Here is an 18,204-nt window from a genome sequence, read left to right as displayed (position 1 = left end):
TTTGGGGGGTATAAGCTGAACTTAGAAATGTGATGGCTAGTGGCCCTGGCAACTGAAGTGATTTACTCACGTAGTATGTAGGTAGCACATGCTGAATCAGTAAAAGGTCCTGCACAGAGTTGCTCCCGTGGGTTTGAAAAGTCAGCGCAGAAGAATCTCCGCTGGGAGGAAGGGCTGGCGCAGGCTCAGCATCCCCACCAGGCTGCAGCTGTTCCGCTCGGGCTGTCTACAGGGTGACAGTTACAGCAAGCTCTAGTATTGTGACACACACCTTCTCCCTACCGCACAAGTGTGTGCACCTTACCCACATCCATAGGTTATTGCACGCAGTTCTTCCCACAGGTGCAAGACAAGAACATTTTTGGTCACTTCTAAGTATGCCAGGCTAAATTTTAGCTGTCAGTGCACAGTGGGTCACTCTCTACTGTACATATATATACACATCTGAGGTAGATTGCAGTATACTCCTCTTTACGAGCTTCCAGAACCATCCCTTCAAGGTGCTTTCCCAATGCATTTTTTATGCTGCTCTAAAAACCAATCTATTAATATTCACATCTGAGTAAGAATCACAGTGAGACTGAAGCTGCCTCAAAAAGGCGCTGGCTGATCGAGGATGAAATGCTAGGTCTGGCCAATCACCTCAGGTGATATTTTAATGTTCTGCAGATTAAACATTGTTTTAACCCCTTTAACGCTTCTAAAAAGTCAGACTCGAGCTCAATTACATCATACAGATTTGCTTTCTTGCACATTATTTTGGATCCTCACACACACCAAGACCCAGCATTTCATCAGGGAGACGTATCCGCAGGCAACGTGACAGCTGCTTCCTGGCTCTTTGAGCCTGCAACATTCTATTTGGGTCACGCACAGAATCTTTCCTTCCCCTTGAAGCAGGTAAAATGTCTGCTCGTTTCTGGCAAGGAGAGATACCACCACTAAAGTAAAGCCATTTTAGAAGGAAAATTGTAAATGGGGACGAACTCGTGACCGCACATTTGTGGTCACCTACAGGCAGTGCCGCTTGAGCTGGTGAGGTATTGCACAGTGAACTAAATTCAGCTTTTCTATTTGGCACCATCATAACTTCACTGATCTTAACAGGGGTCACCACAGTCTGAGGAGGGGGTGCCCACCCACTGGATCCTTGCACGGGATGACCTTCCGCAACCCCAGAGCTGGAGATGGAATTACTGCCCTGGTATGGTCTTTGTGAAGGTAAAATTGCAATAATAATGCAGCCTTCAGGCCACTTTCTATTCATGGTGAAATTGGCTTTCAAAGTTTTGCAGGGGATCACTATGGTGAGCACCAGTTGTGGCAATATTCCCATACAGGAACGTTGCGCTCTGAAGATCATGTAACATAAGAAAAATCCCAGTAAGAACAAAATCGAAGTTTTGTCTCTCTTACTAGCAACTAAAGTTATGCAAAATCGATATTAATAATTGGTAACTGCTGATTCTCACAATGAATAAATATTACTAACTGGATGAGTTCAATAATTATGAAATATATATTACTTAGTAGGGGAAAATATCATTAAAGTTTCTTATCTGGAAAAAAACATACTTTGCAAAATCACTTCGATGTGTCGAGTATCCAGAATGGCAGGTTCACAAATAGAGTTTTACTAAGCCTCGCTCTTCAGCTTGCACTGGATTATGTGGGTGTCAGCTTGGTCTGTTCCTTGCTGTTCTGAGGGGCGCTAAGTTCCAAATCTAATCAGCGCTTTCAGGGCTTTATGTTGGGTTGAACAAAAAGCTACAAGCTACAAACAAATCTAGATCTTCATTTTGAGGCACCACAGTAGGATGAACCTGCAAGTAAGAGCAGAACCCAGTCAAAATAGTTGAGTTTGAGATGTGGCCTCTGCAAAATTACTCAGCCTTACAGGATAACAAAACAAACCCATACATTAGTTACAAAAGGAAAGGTAGACATTTGCTGAAACAGTCACTGATAAGTTCAGTAGAACAAATCATTTTGCTAAGAGGTTGTGAGTTTTGAGTCCATCAGAAAACTTGCAGACAAAAAAGTGTGACCCAGTTTCTTGTTCCATGACTGAACAATTTGCACAGCTCTAAATATAAAGCTGGCGATAACATATCTGTATTTGTTGCAAAGGGAGCATGCTTCAGGCAACAAGGGCTGTATTTCCAACCATACTGCAAAACCTGTCTTATAAATGATAAGGGAATCAGGCACTGGTTTTCTCCTCATTTCACACCCACAAACAAACAAACATGAAAGCCCGTGTTGAAATTATAAATATATTTGTGTTATTTATAATCATGGCACTACACAGTGAAAATCATGTCATTTCATTTTTCTTGAAAGAATCAGAATAGAATAAGATAGTATTGATACAAAATATTCTCTCACTGTCCCTACTTAATTCTGTTCCAATGTGTTTTCAGAAACAATAATCTTACCCATGGTAGCATTAAGTCGCATTGAGTAAGCTGTCCATAAAAGACCATTCATATTAACTGAGCAAGGCAATATTTTAACCCAAAGACTGTTTGTTTTTTTTTTTTTTTAAAGTAATAATAGCATTTACAGTAGTTAAATAGATGCTTTTTATCAGATGTGATTATTTTATAATAGCATACAGTCCTTAGATTGTTATTCATTACTTTAAGCCCTCACAGCTACTCTAGATAATACTTTAAACACACAGAGCTTTAAAAAAATATTTCCATTACAAATATTTTAAAAATATACTTATCCCAAAAAGCTGTCCAGCACTATTCCAAAAATCTCTTGTAATAAATGTCTTTTTTAATTTTAACAAAAATATCTACTGGTATATAGAAGAGCTCAAGTCTTGACCAACCTATAACACAGTCAGAAACATCTTGGGCCAGATTCCACTCTTGTTTATACAGTTGCCAATTTAGATCATGGTGTTCCCTTCACTTATGTTACTCTAGTATAATCAGGAGCAGAATATAGCCCTTAGTATTTTAAAATAACTAAATGGACTGGATGCCACAACAGTTACTTGTGCCTGGCATTACAGAGAAGGGAAATCCTTTACTTCACTGCATCTAAAAATGTAAAAGAATGTCATATTTAGTATTTGTGCCAGGACCAAAGAGGTGCCAGGCAGCTGAAGTAGATGACTCAGATCTACAATCGCTTTCACTTACCAAAAAAAAAATTTTTTTGGCTGAATGATGCCTGCAACCGCTGTCATTAAACGGAGGATGAATGGTTATAGAGAACATTTGTAGAAGGAAAAAGCTGACGTTCATATAACGCTTTCTACAATTCTAGGAATCATGCTAATTGCATTTTGTTACTTAGAAAGTTGTGTGAGCTTAATAGAATCTCCCACCACTTAGATCTAGGAAGGACACTATTTTAAATTGCTTCTGTATTTTCCAGCTGAAACGCCTCCATCTAGTCAGTTCTTTTTGAAGCGCGTTCAGAACAAGCTATTAAGCGCTCACAGGAATCTGGATCTTATCAGAAGGACAAGATGGAAGCTGTCAGTTCATCTTGTAAAACACTAGGATTTTTTTTTTTTTTGCCTTTCCACCTTTTTCCCCTAATCTTGAAATTTAAATGCAGCGTTTGATTAAGCATCATAGAAATTACCCTGGTCTCATGGCATCAGGTTACAGATGTTAGCAAAGCTAACAGTCTCGGATGCAAACTGCAATTCCTACCTGTGACCATCGGGAGATTAGAACACATCCTGACACATTGTCATTTCATTCCATTCATAGTTAAAGCTTTTACTCTACTTGCTCGCTTCCTACACTTTGGCTGATGATCTAGTAACTTATAAACCAAGGAAACTTAGGTATAGAGACTAAGTTCAGTCCTCACTGTCGTCTTCATCATCATCGTCATCTTTACTGGGAGCACATCTTTGGAAGCAGTGGACTAGAGTTGCTAAGAAGAAGCTTGATAGAATAGCAGCAATGGAGACTGCGACTCCAGAGAAGATGATGATAAAAAGGTCCGTCAATGACAAACTAAATTTGCATTCACTAAAGCTGACCTCAGATAATTCATTCAGAAAGATTCTTCTATTTTCTACAGGCAGGGAGCACTGGATTTCATGGAGACCTGCAAAGAAAAGGAAAGGGAAACAGATCAGCGGAATATTGATGAATCCTTCTGTTGCTCTAGTCAGAGACTGAATGGCTGAAGAAAAGTTTTAGGGTTAATTCTTGGTTTATGAGTTGGGACAAAATTCAGGAAAAAAATGGAACAAAATCTGCCTTTACATAACCGCCTTGAGTGGCTCTTAGAAATTAAATTATTTCACTTTCGGTCTTCCCAGAGCTCAGGTATGATCTGGGACCATGATTTTGAGGATTTAAGAAAGTGAATGTTGAACCCTGGATGCACCTAAATCTGGAGACATGGAAGCACTTCCCAGCTACTTCTGACCTCAAATCCTGACTCCAGAACAGGGTAACAGGGAGACTGAAGTTCCTTCCACACCTTGGCACCTCTATACTACTTTTTTTCCATGTAGTTCCAAAACTACATTTGTCTTTTTCTTCTGATCCAAACAGCAGCTTAGGTTTAACCACTTGAATAGTATTCTTATTATTAATTTTGTTTATTTAATTCTGTAGAACCTGTTCAATTCATTCTTTAAAAAAAAAAAAAAATCAGCCAGGCTTCTTGTAAAGGGTATCTCAAAGAAGTTTGTTATTTAGTGCTTGGCTGCCGCAAGAAAACCTTTGATGATAGTTATATATATATATATATATCTCATTGCTCCCACAGCATGTTCAAAGAGTTGTTTCTTCATACCAAACAAATCTGTAAATGAAATAACATGTGTGAGTGTGTTATAAATACATAGCTTATGTTATTTTAGTCAGGGCCATCACATTATCTGTAATAACTCCAGCTGTCCCAAGGACAATGTCACCCACTCTATCTTGCTGCTACGTCATCTGAAGAACACTGTCACTAATGTACTAGATGTATTAATAAGAAGTGAGAGAGGTGTTGCTTCTGAAGAGATATGAAATTTCACTGGAAATAGTCTCAAGCTATCAGAACAATAAGACTTTAAAAAACCTGAAGCCTAGATTTCGGTCCCTAAATAAACTTTTTACGGTCAAGTGCCCTAGAGTCTTACAGATCCACACTAGATGGTACTTAACAGCTTGTCTCAATGCCTAAATATGAAGTTTAACATTAGGTGTTCATATCTGCAAATTCTGTCCTCACATCTTCAAATCCGTCAAAGATGGAAGTGCTCCAAAAAACCTTAAGATGGAAGAAAGAGAGTGAAAGGCCAGTGGCAGTCAGATCATTTTACTGAAAATGACTAGGATATCAAATGATATATTTATATATGTGTGTATATATATATATATATATAAACAGATTCGATGCGCTTGTTAGGGCATCTAATTTCTGTTAGGAGTTTCTGCTTGAACAGAATAAAAGCTGCAAAATGTGTGAAATGTCTTAAGGCTTTTAATTCCTTTCCAAAGAGCAGATATAATGTTCTGTACCAGTGATGTGCCAGCATGTGCAGGATGCTCAGGGAAGAACCGGGTGGCTGTAATGGCCAGAACAGCCTGTCCTTCTGAGCTGAAGCTCCCTCTGCTTCTATATTAGCACGCGAAGGTACAGCAGCCTTCTCTCCATAGCTGACAAATAAACAGGTACCGATAAAGAATAATAAGAGGACCTACAAATCGCTCAGTTGTTCTTAGGTTAGAAGGTCAAATGAAACCTGTATTCTCATGCAATTATGCTTTGTACTGAAGACAATGTTTAACACTTCCAGTGAGCCCAGTGGACTAGTGAAGTAAGATGTTATTTTATTTACAGAACAAGTTTAGTGATAGTTCTTAGATTGGAATGGGATTATAGAAAGAGCCCGAGAAGCAAGAGATGATCAACTCATGGCACAGTCTTTCTAAACAAGTGTACAAAAATAATTCCATTTTTCTTGCTACACTGATTCACTTCTGAATCTCATAACTGTGTTTTTAGTACCGAATTCAGGCAGAGTTTCCTGTTCCAGAAAGCTGCTTACAGTCTCATTGGCACCTGCTCTTGCATTTTTCCTGCCTCCTCTCACCACCATCCTTCTCTCCTTTTCCATAGACACTCTTTACCTGGAAATGTGCCACTTTCCCGGCATTTGCCTACCCATCCATACCAAGGAGGTAACAGCTACACAAGTCTTGAAAGTAGCCAAAGAGCATCTGTATCAGTACAAACACTAAAACCCCTTTGAGCATCTTAAAATCTCAGACTTGTGCACACAGCTTTCCAAAGTGGAGCAACATTTGACCAAAAGAAAAGGAAAACTTGGTCCTCGCTGCAGCCTTTGTGTTGTGACGTGGGATTTGCTGCCACTAATGAACTTTTTCCCAGTAAAGTTCAGCAATTACCTTCACTTGGGATACGGTTCTGCAAGCGGACTCAGTTTTGCCGTCTTCAAGCTTCTTTTACCAGTTCTGCTTCTAGTGGTGTGAACGGAAACGTCGGCATTCAGGAGGACGGTGCGATGACCCTGTGCACTGACCCTCGCTTCAACCTGTGTTACTTTAATTTCAGCCATTCCAAATGTCTGTTTTCTTTATTTACCACACAGGCAGCACAAATCTGTTTGGAATTCTGTCACTGGCCAAATCTGGATGAATTTTTCAAGTCTTTCTGGACATATCAGTGTATACAGGCTACCCACAAAAATGCTCAGTCTAAACCTTCTCATCAAATTGCTAAGAGTCTTTCGAATACTGTTTTAATAGAGGGCAGCAAAATTTTTTATTCTTGCAATGTATAGTGGAGAACTTAAACAGTCTGTATTAAACACAAAAGGCTGAGAAAACACTATTGCATCTAGTGTGAAAAGCAGAGACATCAACTATTTCTTCCGATCTCAAACTCTACACAACTTCATGAAAAAGTTCTTCCAAAGATACTGAGGAGAAAAACCGTAAAAAGCAAAACGAGGGCAAGATGACAGAAAGGAGACACCCCAGTCACACTCCACAGAATACTGAAACTCTAATTGAAAGTAATGTTAAAAATGCATTAGTCATTAGCAAACAAGGTCACGGGCACAGCTGCCCAAAGCATGTTCACCGAGAATAAAAAAAAAAATCAGCAACCGCGATCTCTACAGAGCACTTCAATGGGGCCACTGCAAACTACTTTTATTTCTTTTTGTTACACAAAATTTATCTGACCTTAGTTCTGTAGGTCACATGCACCAGCGACAACCTTTTGTTGGATGAGCCCTGAGTTTCAAACAGTATTACTAAAAAATAAGTAGGTGAAGATTTTTAGCCAAGATAAAATGTGATACAGAAGCTCTTAAAGCAGAAGAAAGCCCTTCCAAACAGGAGAAAGTAGAGTGTATTTTTGTAGGATTTTCAGCTCCCGTTGAAGCAGAAAACACAAGAAATCTCAAAAGTGACTCATCGCAAAAAAATTTATCCAATATTCTTCATCTCCACGCCCCTCCTAAGGGGAAGCCTTTAACACGAAACATTGGACACCACGCTGCCATTCAGGCTTAACAAATGCCTATAAAATCAAACATCCTTCTACAGAAAAATCTTTAAGTTTTATGACTTGACCATTTTGACCCATAGTGAACACTTTGTCTTCTCTAGCAAAAAACCCACTATTATATATTCTCACTGTTCCACTGACCTTCACAGTTCCATTGTCTGCTTTGCACCACATGCACTAATTTGGTTTTAATCAATTAATAACCAAATCAGAGGGAAAAAAATGTGCTTTGGTTTTGGAGTATGATGAAAATGCCGGTTTTAATATCTTTTTACAAGTATAAAACTATGTTTGCCATCTTAAAGTGCTGAGTTTAACTGCAAAACTTTTAGCGCAGTTTAATAAGTCTGCTTGCAAATCTGGCAGGTGAGAGTATTCACTTGCTGCCAATTAAGCCTTTATTTAGAAATTTAGATTAGATGAATAAGTGCTGGGATCTGTAAAGTGATTCAAATCCCAGCTGTTTGTGTGAAGCGACACGTTAGATGTGCAAAGGCAGCTCAGCTGGGAAGAGCCTTTACAGGCAGCTACTCAGCCAGGGCAGCAAAGTTAGAACTTTACAAGCTATTTCTGGTAACATGCCAGAAAGAAAATGGACCTGGCTTGTGCAAAACCAATGAGTTAGAGTATGGCTTTTGTTCAGATCACCATGTTCTCCAGAGGCCTTAATCACAGAGGTAAGAGCTTCAGGATCAATAATGGAGATTTCAGTTCACATTGACGAAACTCTAATTTTTAAATCGACTTGGTGTTTCTCCTGCAAAACAACAAGAGAAGCTTTGACTAACGTGCCATTTTACTGCAGTGCTAAAATTAAAAGGTGGAGTAGTGGCTGGGCTTAGTTAATAGGTAACAGTTTGAGTGGTTTTTCTCAGACACACAAGACTGGGCACATTAAACTATTTTCAGTGTCGTTCAAAGTGAGGAATCAAAACGAATACCCAGAACTAAAAATGTATCTGTTAATGTATTTCCCCCAGCCATTCGTCTCCAGGTTCTTGCTGCCACTTCTGAGTCCCCAGGGACTGCTGGGCTCCGGTGACACTTGCAAACAGCAGCCCTGGATCCAAATTCATCCACAGACTGGTTGGAATGTGCTTCTTTTCTGCTTGGGCACATCCTTTCTTGTCTTAACCCATTCTGAAGCATCCTGAGCCAGCATGAGACACACCAGTGTGTACAGAGCCTTCAGTTTCTCTGCAGTGTTTTGTACTTTTCATGAAAGGACTGGGAATCACAGATGCAAAGGTGTCGTCGTCCTTCACCCTTCCACACTCTTTCCCTTCTCAGTAAATCCAGGTTGCAACATCTGCCATCTAAAGGCTGGGGAGCTTCAGTCTGTGATGGAACTGTTCTGCGCTGCTAATCACAGTTTATTCTTAAGGAAAACCAAGAGAGGAAAAACACCAGCCAACTCTTTTTTCCTACCTGCTGTTTCCTATTTGTATAGGTCAAGCGACAAATGCTTGAGCTGCTGCAGAATTACAAAGGAAAAGCGTGCAGCCAAGATAACCAACCTCTTTTCTTAGGCCCTGAAAACGTACCCCTATCTTTTTCTTTCGCAGCATTTCTAGACATAATGCCTGCTGCCCTATTTATCTTGATGCGTTTGCTGCAAGTACGCTTCTGTCTCCAGCCTTACAGCACCAGGAGGAAGGCAGGGAGTCTGAACGCTGAATCCTTCAGTGAGTTGCTCTTGCCACCCCTCCCAGGAAAGGTCAGGAGAACGTGGCTTTGGACAAGTACAACCGGACAAGTAATGCTAATGCGATTTGTTCCTAATGGCTATAAAGTCACAACATCAATAAAAACTGAAAACTGGACATAAAATGCAATCAAATCATGATTAGAAGAATTAGTTTTACGCTGACTTGCCAAAAGTTGTTTTGAAAGGCACTCAATTGTGACCATACAGTTTTAAAATGTTATTGAGACAGCCTTCCCTTTTTGTGTTTAGTTTTGCTCTCACCTTCGTGAATAATGTTTTGCTAGTTTATTAGAGAAGACAGGCAGTGTTTTTGTGGCAGCAGCTGACAACAAGCGATGAAAACGCTGATTTGGCACACTTTTCTGCATACATGCACTGGATCTCACTGATACAACTGGCTGCAAAGATATCAGGGGACTTGCTCCTGGGGACAAATGCAAATCATTTGCTTTGGCCATGTCACAGCTCTGAGAAAACCAACCATTTGAATATTTGCTCCTTCCCTCATTGCCTTCCCAAATAAAATTTAACTGAAAGTTTGAAAGATCTGGATGAGCTAGTAATTTTGGAGCTATTTGGCTGCAAACAACCGTGGATGAGAGAAAATGCTGTGAGAAAGCATCTCTAAGCTTGCAAGACACTGAGAAGCACAGGCAACACTATGGGAAAGTTCAATCACCTGGTACTTCCAGATCTGCTTTAAAACACTGACAGGGCAGAAGAGAAAAGAGAGATGTGCTGAGACAGACTCTCAAGCTGAACAGACTCAGTCTGGATAAAGGGAAAAGAGCTAAAAGTTCATTAAAGGAGACAGAAAGCCCAGGGAAAGTGAACTGACATTTAGCACGAGAGATGGGCAAATACTTGGTTCAAAGAGACCAACCTTTAGCTAAAGCATCAGGGAAGGTGGGAGAACAGGCCCAGGTTTGGTTTAGAAAGAGTCAAGATGAATGTTTCACTGAGGCAGACAGGAAAAACCCCAACACTTTCTCCTCAAATGACTTGGTCCTTAAAGCAGCTGCTTTACAGCTAAGAATATTTAGGGCAACCTGGATGAGTACATTGAAAAAATGCTACCCAAGGTCATGAGCATAGGAAGAACTTGAATAACCGACTACAGGCTCTGATGATCAAGAAAGGAGAGAAAAGACCTCTGAACTTTGTAGGCTCACTGTGGTTTTCTCTCTTTTTGTCTCAAATCAAAGAAACAGTTGCTTGACCTCAACCTGTTCTCCTGAGCTCTTCTCCCCCAGCCTTTTAGCTCTCATCATCTTCTGCACAGCCACCCCGCCTCAGACACAGCCCAGACAGCAGGGATTTCATGTCGGGTAACACTTGTAAACCCTCCACAGCCTTTCCTGAGTTTTTACAGCCCGAGCAGTTTGCCCTGTGCCAGCAGCCGGGCAGCTCCATGGCAGGAGCTCCTGCCCAGTGCTCGTCGGGAGCCATGAACGGGGAGATGATCTCTTGCTAAAGCTGGATTAAGGATTTGGGCTCGGGTGGGAAATGCGGAACAAGAGTCTGGATTCCCTGTCCACGGGAGTCTTCACACTTTTTTTTTCCACCACCATGTGTTTCTGAAAATTACCGGCCCAAATACCAGAATTATACGTCCTGCATTTTGTTCCAGAGCCATTTCAATTTATTCCTAATTTTGGAAGCAGTGTTATTTTAATGAGCCAAAAATCAAGCTCCTGCAGAGGGTTTCAAACATAGAGGATCACAACAAAATCCTTCCAGGGAAGGGCTGACAATCACAATTGCATAAAATGGGGATTTAACTCTTCTGTAGCAGCTTTATAGCTGATCAGCAAAATGAGAGAAAAATCAGTTTTCCTAAGGTGCTGGCACAGAATATTTAGCTGCTCAAAGAGCTCATTGTAGAAAACACATTTACCAGAGAGAAACTGAAGTCTGGAAGAGAATCAGCTCTGGACTGAATGAATTTGAAAAGGCTCTTTCACTGCCTATGTAAGTTTAGTCTATAAATCAAAATTATTAGGGCTTAATTTTTAAATTTTATTGCTTAACTGGGGGGAGGACCTGCTGCTAAATAGAACCCAACACCATTTTAATGGACTCATTTGTTGAAAACATGCAATTACAGTTTGACCAAAACACAGTTTGGGTCACTGCAGGCGACACACGGACTATTTGACCAAGAACCCTCTGAGTCACACAGACACACACGTACTGCACTGTAAACCACCGAGCTTTACCTTTCTGGAGCTTAGACGCGTTGTCCTGTATCCAGCTGAAAAGATTGGCAAAGTCACAGTCACAGACCCAAGGGTTGCCCTCCAGGCGTATAGTCCGCAGGGAGGGAAGCGCTTCTAGGGCTGCCACATTGAGGCTCTGTAAGTTATTGTCATTCAGTTCTAACACTTGGAGCTGTTCCAGGTTCTCAAAAGCAGCCTCGTCCACATCCACCAGGTTATTGTTTCCTAGGCTCAGTTTTATCAGTTTTTCTGCTGATTTGAATATCCCAGCGTCAAGTTGGGTTAAGTTATTGTAGCTTAAGTCTAAATACACCAGTTTGGTAGAACTGCTAAAAGTGCCCTCTTCTAAAGAGGTGAGGGAGTTATTCCTGAAGTCCAAATAGACTAGATCTCCATAAAATATAAAGAAATCAGCTGGTATCGCCTGAATGTTGTTATCAGCTATAAGAAGTTTCCGTACATCCAATGGAAATGGATTAGGAACACTTGGGAGTCCTTGATCCCGGCAATCTATGGTGTGGTAGTCCATACAGCTACAGACAGCAGGGCAAAAATGACCCACAGGCAAGAAAAGCAGGCAGACAAAGACAGCAAAAGGCAGAAGGCAGAAAGGAAAGCATGGCAACATCGTCAAGGATTTGAAAGCTGTGATGAGCACCACTTCTAGGAGAAGGACATTTTGCTCAGCTGAGCAGCGGTGCCTGGTACTTCTGCGTGTGTGTGATTGTATCCAGGAGATCACATATCATCACAGATCCGGTAGCAGCAGCCTGGGGAGGGGGAGGGAGAGAGACTGGAGGAGAGAGGGAGGGAGGCAAATGTGAGGATTTCCACTGTCAGAATGTTATAATGCTGCACAGTGCAAGGGAAAGCGATGATTGGGTAAGCGGAGCATCTTTCAAAGGACTCCCTTGCTTTTGTGAGCTAAAAAAAGCCAAGAGCCTGTTTGCATATTTGCTGTATATTCCAGCAAACGGGAAATCACACCTGGTCCTGTGACTCCGACAGCAAGAGCTTATGCTTAAAAAGCCCTCCAGGTAATAAACCCTGATGAAATCAGTTTGTTTCTTCACATGAGCCTACATCAAGGTGACCAATATCCCACAGAAATACAAGTGAGGGTCAGGGAACTATCCTGGTGACTGCTAAGGACTGTTTGCCCTTTCATTTGTGAAACAGGGAGCAGAAGGGCAGCAAGAGGGGAACCAAAGACAAAGAACACTGCCTTGTGCTGCTTCTGGATGCCTTCTCGGCTTTTAGAGCAAGCATATCAACATTATTTAAATATGAATCATTACCTTTTAAGCAAGAAGTATAACCTACCGTAGCAACACAGAATATGGTCTCAAAAGTGAGGGTTTTTTTCCTTCCTGTTTCAATGACCAGAACAGCTACTTTCTAACATGGCACTGTAATGCCTGTTGGGCCACATAGAAGTGCAAATTATGGAACAAATCTTCAGCTTGTTAAAACCAAATGGATTTTCTTCATTTTCAGGGGGTTGAAATATTTGACAACCAATCTGCTTGTCTCTCCTGGGTCAGCAGAGATGATTTTGCAACAAGGCATCTGTGTTTTTCTGACATCCCCAAATCCACACCCAGAAAGGCAAGTACTGTGCCAGCTGCGAGCTTAACTCTTAACTCCATCTCTCCCTCTTTCTGCACATCACGTAAACAGCCAGAAACGGGACTCCAGTGCTTGGGCCACACCAGTGTGCTATGGGGGAAGATTTCTGTAAAGAGACAGATTGTATTGGGGTACATATGTCCTAAAGATTAGAGCAGAAACTCAAACACCTTTGGAAAGCTCATTCCCAGGTCAAAAAAAGGCAGGTAATCTCAATTTAAGGTCACATTTCATAACTGAATTCAGAGCGTGTTTCATCCAGGACTGGGTACAAAAATTCCCTTTTAAGACAGCCTATCCTCCCAAGATTACCTGCACTTGAACACTGAAAGCAGTATTGTCAACCTCTCCTTCACTAAGCTCATGTATATTCTTCACATATTACTCCCTGTAGGGAAAGCATTGTAAGCATCACCGTCTTTCCAGCTTATTCTGTACACTCACATTCAGTTTGCAAGCTCTGCACAGATCTGTGGAGCTTTCCTGTCCGAGATGTTTGTGAAGGGGCTGGCAGGAGAGCTGGGATTACTGTCAGGCTCTGGATATTCTGGGTTAGGTACCCTGTAGGTTTGTCAAACATTCATTCACTTGCCAGACACTTCAGGCAATTTTGGATAGCGGGAAGGAGATTCTGCAAAGCTTTCTATCTAATAAGATATTAAAGCTTGACTTCTTTCATCTTTTATTCACAGTCAGTCACAGTAGCATGTCCTACTAAAGAAGGGGTTTGGCTGCTATCTGCTAAGTGCAGAGCACCCTCTTGTGCCCTACAGGACACTGGTCATTCCACAACCATTCTGATCTCTTTTGATAAGCTATTGGCAAGTTCTGTCATACTCCTATAGTTTACCTACACTTTGAGCTTCACTTCTTCCTCTTCCAGTGGCCTATTAAAGAAACCCAAATCACTCAATGCAAGAAAAGAAAAGATATAATCCAAGTGGTGTTCTTATCTTCAGAGAGGTGTCACAGAGCAAGCCTAACGAATGCACAGACCTGAGAAGGGAAGCAAGCGCAAGGAACAGAACAGGGTTCTAGACAGATAACACATGTCAGGACTTTGTCTTCAACTAACACTATGATAAAATACAAAAATACCCCAGTGAGTAGTCTCAGAAATAAAGATTTGTTTACAATCTATGCTTCTTCAGTGATCCCAAGAAAAGTCCTCATTGGTTTGTCACCCATTATCCAAAAACACTTCCAGTACTAAATTTTACTTCATACAGTTTTGAAAAAGCATGAGCTTCCCAGTTAGAAACTGACGCCAAACAAAAAGTAAATATCCTTCTCTCCACACAGACGGGATCCCACACAGATCAAATCTCAGCTCATTTATCTACAATCCTGGCTCCCCTAAGGCAAGAGGGACACAATGGGTTTGAAAAACATGCTTGTAAAACAAACAGGATAACAATTTCGTAATCAAAGAACCATGTAGAAGTTTGTGTCAAATCCTTTTGTGGAGAATGAGGAAGCAAACAATTTATCTCCGTACCTCCCAGCTGCAGGAGTTGAATAAGCACAGGACTAGGCAGGCTAAAAGAATCATCTTTCTGTTCCTTTAATTTTCTATTCAGGATAGTACTAAGAGAAACCTCTAAAATAAAACAGAGTGACAAGCTACCCCAGTTCTGGATCTTTAGCGTGCTTGCAGTACCATAGCATGGCAAGCAATAAGAAACCAAGAGAAAAACCAGGCACGTCCTTGCCTAGTGAAGAAACAGCTTTGCAGAAAAATGACAGACGTTTCATCTTTTTCTTAGAAACTTCCAGCCCTCCTCTGAACAGTGCTCAAGACTTCCCAAAACAATCTGAGTAATAGAAGAAAAAAAAAATAAGGCCAAGCAATCACAGTACAGACATACATGAAGGATTCAGATCTCAGCCAATAAATCCATACTTAGAGACCGAAAACTGTCCATCCCCATTCATTTTTTTGAACAGCTAATTGAGCATATTTTTCCATGAAGAAAGTTATTATTCCAGGCTTACGCTTCACTGAGTTAAGGCACAGTCATGTCTGAGGCTGCTGTCCCAGGTGCACGGAACCACTGCAAAGGGTTTTCCTCCTCATTATCACACATTAGCAGTGTGGCATGTGAACCAATGCTCAAACTTGAGTGACTAACAGTATGTTAATCAATGGAACGCTGAAACCAAGTGCTAAACAACATCTCTGAACAAAAGTCTCATTTTAATCCAGATATTTACCATTTTGGCTTTAGTGCTTTTTTCTTTTGAGAAACATCTGCCCCTGCTGTGACCAGGCATGTTTTGATGAGAGCAGCCAAGGGCCACCTTCGGACAATTTTCCCTCTGATCTTACACATAAGGACTGAAAAAGCAAAAGCAAAAATAGAGTATATTCCTTTGTCTTACAATTTATGAGATGATACAAACTGTGAAGTGAACTGAAGCATGTAATACACCTGCCCAGTCCTTCACTGCTGCTGTCGTTGCCATGCCACAGGGAGGGAAATTACATCAAAATTAATCAACGTGGCAGCAGCAATGATTGAATTTGAAACCTTTAGACATTGCTGTTCAGCGGCCAAACGAGACCAGCCTAAACCTATCAAAAGACTTCCATCATCTGCTCTAGAAACATGGCTTACGCAGACATGTGGTCACTATCTTGTTGTAAACCATTTACAATCACTAAAGGCATTCACGAGAGACGGAACACTGTAAATTATATTTCCTTTTTCCCCTCAGGAAGGAGTTTGTGCTCAGCCACTACAGTACAGCCAATCGCTTGCCCTCTACATAGTTTTGTATGTTAGCCCAAAATTACCACAGCTTTAAAGCAAATTAAAGGTGACTAAAAGTGAAGGTTCTCCTGAGCCGTTGAACAGAGATACGCTCATGTGTACCCACTGCTACTCTGGCATGGAAAAGTCACAAGTAAAGCTGGTCACAGGTTTCTTCTCAAATGCTACTTATCTGGTCTGGTTCACCAAAGGGTGTGTCAAGATCTGAAAAAACCTGGCAGAGATCAGAGATTCTTTAGAAGCTCAGAGTTTCTAAAAAAAAAAAAAAACAACATAAGAAATCCAATATTGGATTTGCATAGGAAAATTTATGAAATTCAGTGGCTTTAAAGTAGCAGCTGGAGTTGAACATAACTTTCATATCGGGAGCTTGTTTCAACCTGCACCTCAGTCTCAAGCAGTGAAGTTAAACAGAGAAGGAAGCTCCAGCAAATTCTCAAAGCCCCAAGCAATCACAAAATTTAATCCCGCTCTGATACAAAGCTAAGCAGATTGTTATTTTAACCCATGATTGTCATTATTAACATTGCATGTTTGCTTCAAAAGACAGGAAACAAATAACTCTCAGGAACTGATCTTTTCCCCATCGTGCACTCCACAGTTTCTCAGCCCTTCTACAGAGAACAACCGCTGACTTTATCACTCTATCAAAGCGTCCAGAGGCTGAACGTGCCGCTGCGCAATCTGGCTGAGCAGAAGGTAAAGGGTGACAAATGGTGTATGTTGAGCGAAAGGGAGGCAAGTTTTCCTTTCCTGTGAGACAGGAAAAGCAGAAATTATTCTGAAATATCTGGGAAGCAAATTTGTATTCTCTCAGTAGGAAGTAGGTAGTTTTAATTTGTGCTTTGTGCCACCTAGAAAGCCCTTCGGAGTGCTATCTTTGTTCTCATGAACAGCAAATAGATTTACAGCAACTAAAAGAGTTGACAGTTAATGTTTATAAAAACACCACATATTTTTTGTGTATAAAACCCCTGCAGATCATTAGGTACCAAATACACACCCAGTAACAAAACAGCTCCAGTTACAATGGCACAGCCAGTTTAATTGGAGATCAAGGTCTTTTCATGATTCCTCAGTTTGCTTTTGTAAGGGGACTTCAAAGACATCACAATCTACCTTCCTTGGCTGTATTAATTTATCTGATGCGATACAAGCTTATCACAACAGTGGAAAAAAAGCAGTCTAGATCTTTTAGATCTGTTTTCTAATGCAGAGGAAAAAAAACCCAAGACAATCATTTGTGCTTCCTTCCCTTCTCCCATCTACCACAGTGACTATCGCTGCATACATGTCATGGATTTAAATATGCAGAAAGTATGTTTGTGTCAGTAGGAATTCCAAGCATCAGTTGAATAGTAGAAATAATGCAAATAATTGTTACACCCCTCTCTGTTGCCCTTTACCATAAAAATACTTAATGAAAAATATAACTTAGTGCTTAAGAGACCAGACTAATTTCAAAATAGGGCTTGAAAAGTGCACTTGGAAGTGCATCGCACACTCATTAAATATATGTACCATTCCCACAAGCGTGCAATTCCATATTTGACAGGTTATTTCTGAGCAGCTGGCTTTCTGCAAAATAACGACTCCACAGAAGTGCATCCACCTCTGCACTGGAACCTCACAGCACTGAGGTACAAAGGGACAACAACAACAGGGCAGGGCTTGAGAGAAGACAAGGAACACCAAAATCCTGCACGACATCCAAAGGGAAGTAAACTGACAGAATGAGGGTGTGCAAATGTATGTTTGTGTGTATGTGCTGAACAAATGCATGTGCAGTTCCTTTTAAACAAACAAACAAAAAATCGAACAGAATATTCAGAGGGCAATCTAACTGAAAGAACTGCAAGTTTGGCCCTTACACTTTATCTGTAGAGCTCTTTCTGTGAACAGGTCTGTCACCCTTTTTAATCCCATATTAAATAAAGCAAATTCCTCTTCTAAATTCAATAAATATCTGTTTGTTTTATACCCACATGAAGAACAAAACCAAAGCAAATGGTAACAAAGATCCTTGAACCAAAGGGATGAAAGCTCCTGAGGCAAAGGACTTGTTTTTACCTTTAAAGTAATAAGTAAATGTTGAAAAGGTCCGTATACTTTATGCAAAAAATGTTTGCAAGATGACAAAAACTCATTAGTTACCAATCTCTTGGTATAACTGAAGTATCTACGGTCCTGTACATGGCAGATGATCCTGGTCATTAACTTGTCTTCACTCTAAAGGGATCTTTCCATCCTCTTACAAGTTTCTCTGGCTACACAGAAGTATAGTGTCCCTTAGGGAACACAGCATATTTTGACTTAATGCCTTCTGACATCTCACTTGCCTGGTTAAGAAGAT

At 40.8% G+C, this 18,204-nt stretch overlaps 1 protein-coding gene across 11 annotated transcripts in view; it reads right to left on the bottom strand.

The window, feature by feature from the left end:
- Window positions 1–18,204, bottom strand: part of LRRC38 (leucine rich repeat containing 38) — a 107,945-nt gene that overhangs the window by 60,211 nt on the left and 29,530 nt on the right. For 6 of the 11 annotated variants that reach the window (XR_010607416.1, XR_010607415.1, XR_010607417.1 and 3 more), the window contains exons 1-4: window positions 11,449–12,127; window positions 4,019–4,086; window positions 1,576–1,823; window positions 71–226 (exon numbers count right to left, since the gene is read on the bottom strand). Coding sequence is in view for 1 of the 11 variants with exons in the window: in XM_065649867.1 (XP_065505939.1) it covers window positions 3,833–4,086; window positions 11,449–12,076 (882 nt within the window). In the remaining 10 variants the exon portion in view is untranslated. Of the gene's footprint in view, window positions 1–70; window positions 227–1,575; window positions 1,824–2,289; window positions 4,087–11,448; window positions 12,128–18,204 lie in introns of those variants that run through there. The other 5 variants (XR_010607423.1, XR_010607421.1, XR_010607425.1 and 2 more) reach the window with 3 other exon arrangements.

Source organism: Caloenas nicobarica, chromosome 22 (assembly GCF_036013445.1).
Source record: "Caloenas nicobarica isolate bCalNic1 chromosome 22, bCalNic1.hap1, whole genome shotgun sequence".
In the NCBI taxonomy this organism is placed as follows: domain Eukaryota; kingdom Metazoa; phylum Chordata; class Aves; order Columbiformes; family Columbidae; genus Caloenas; species Caloenas nicobarica.
The sequence above is the reverse complement of the archived record's forward strand: the minus strand, read 5'-3'. Positions and strand labels throughout refer to the sequence as shown.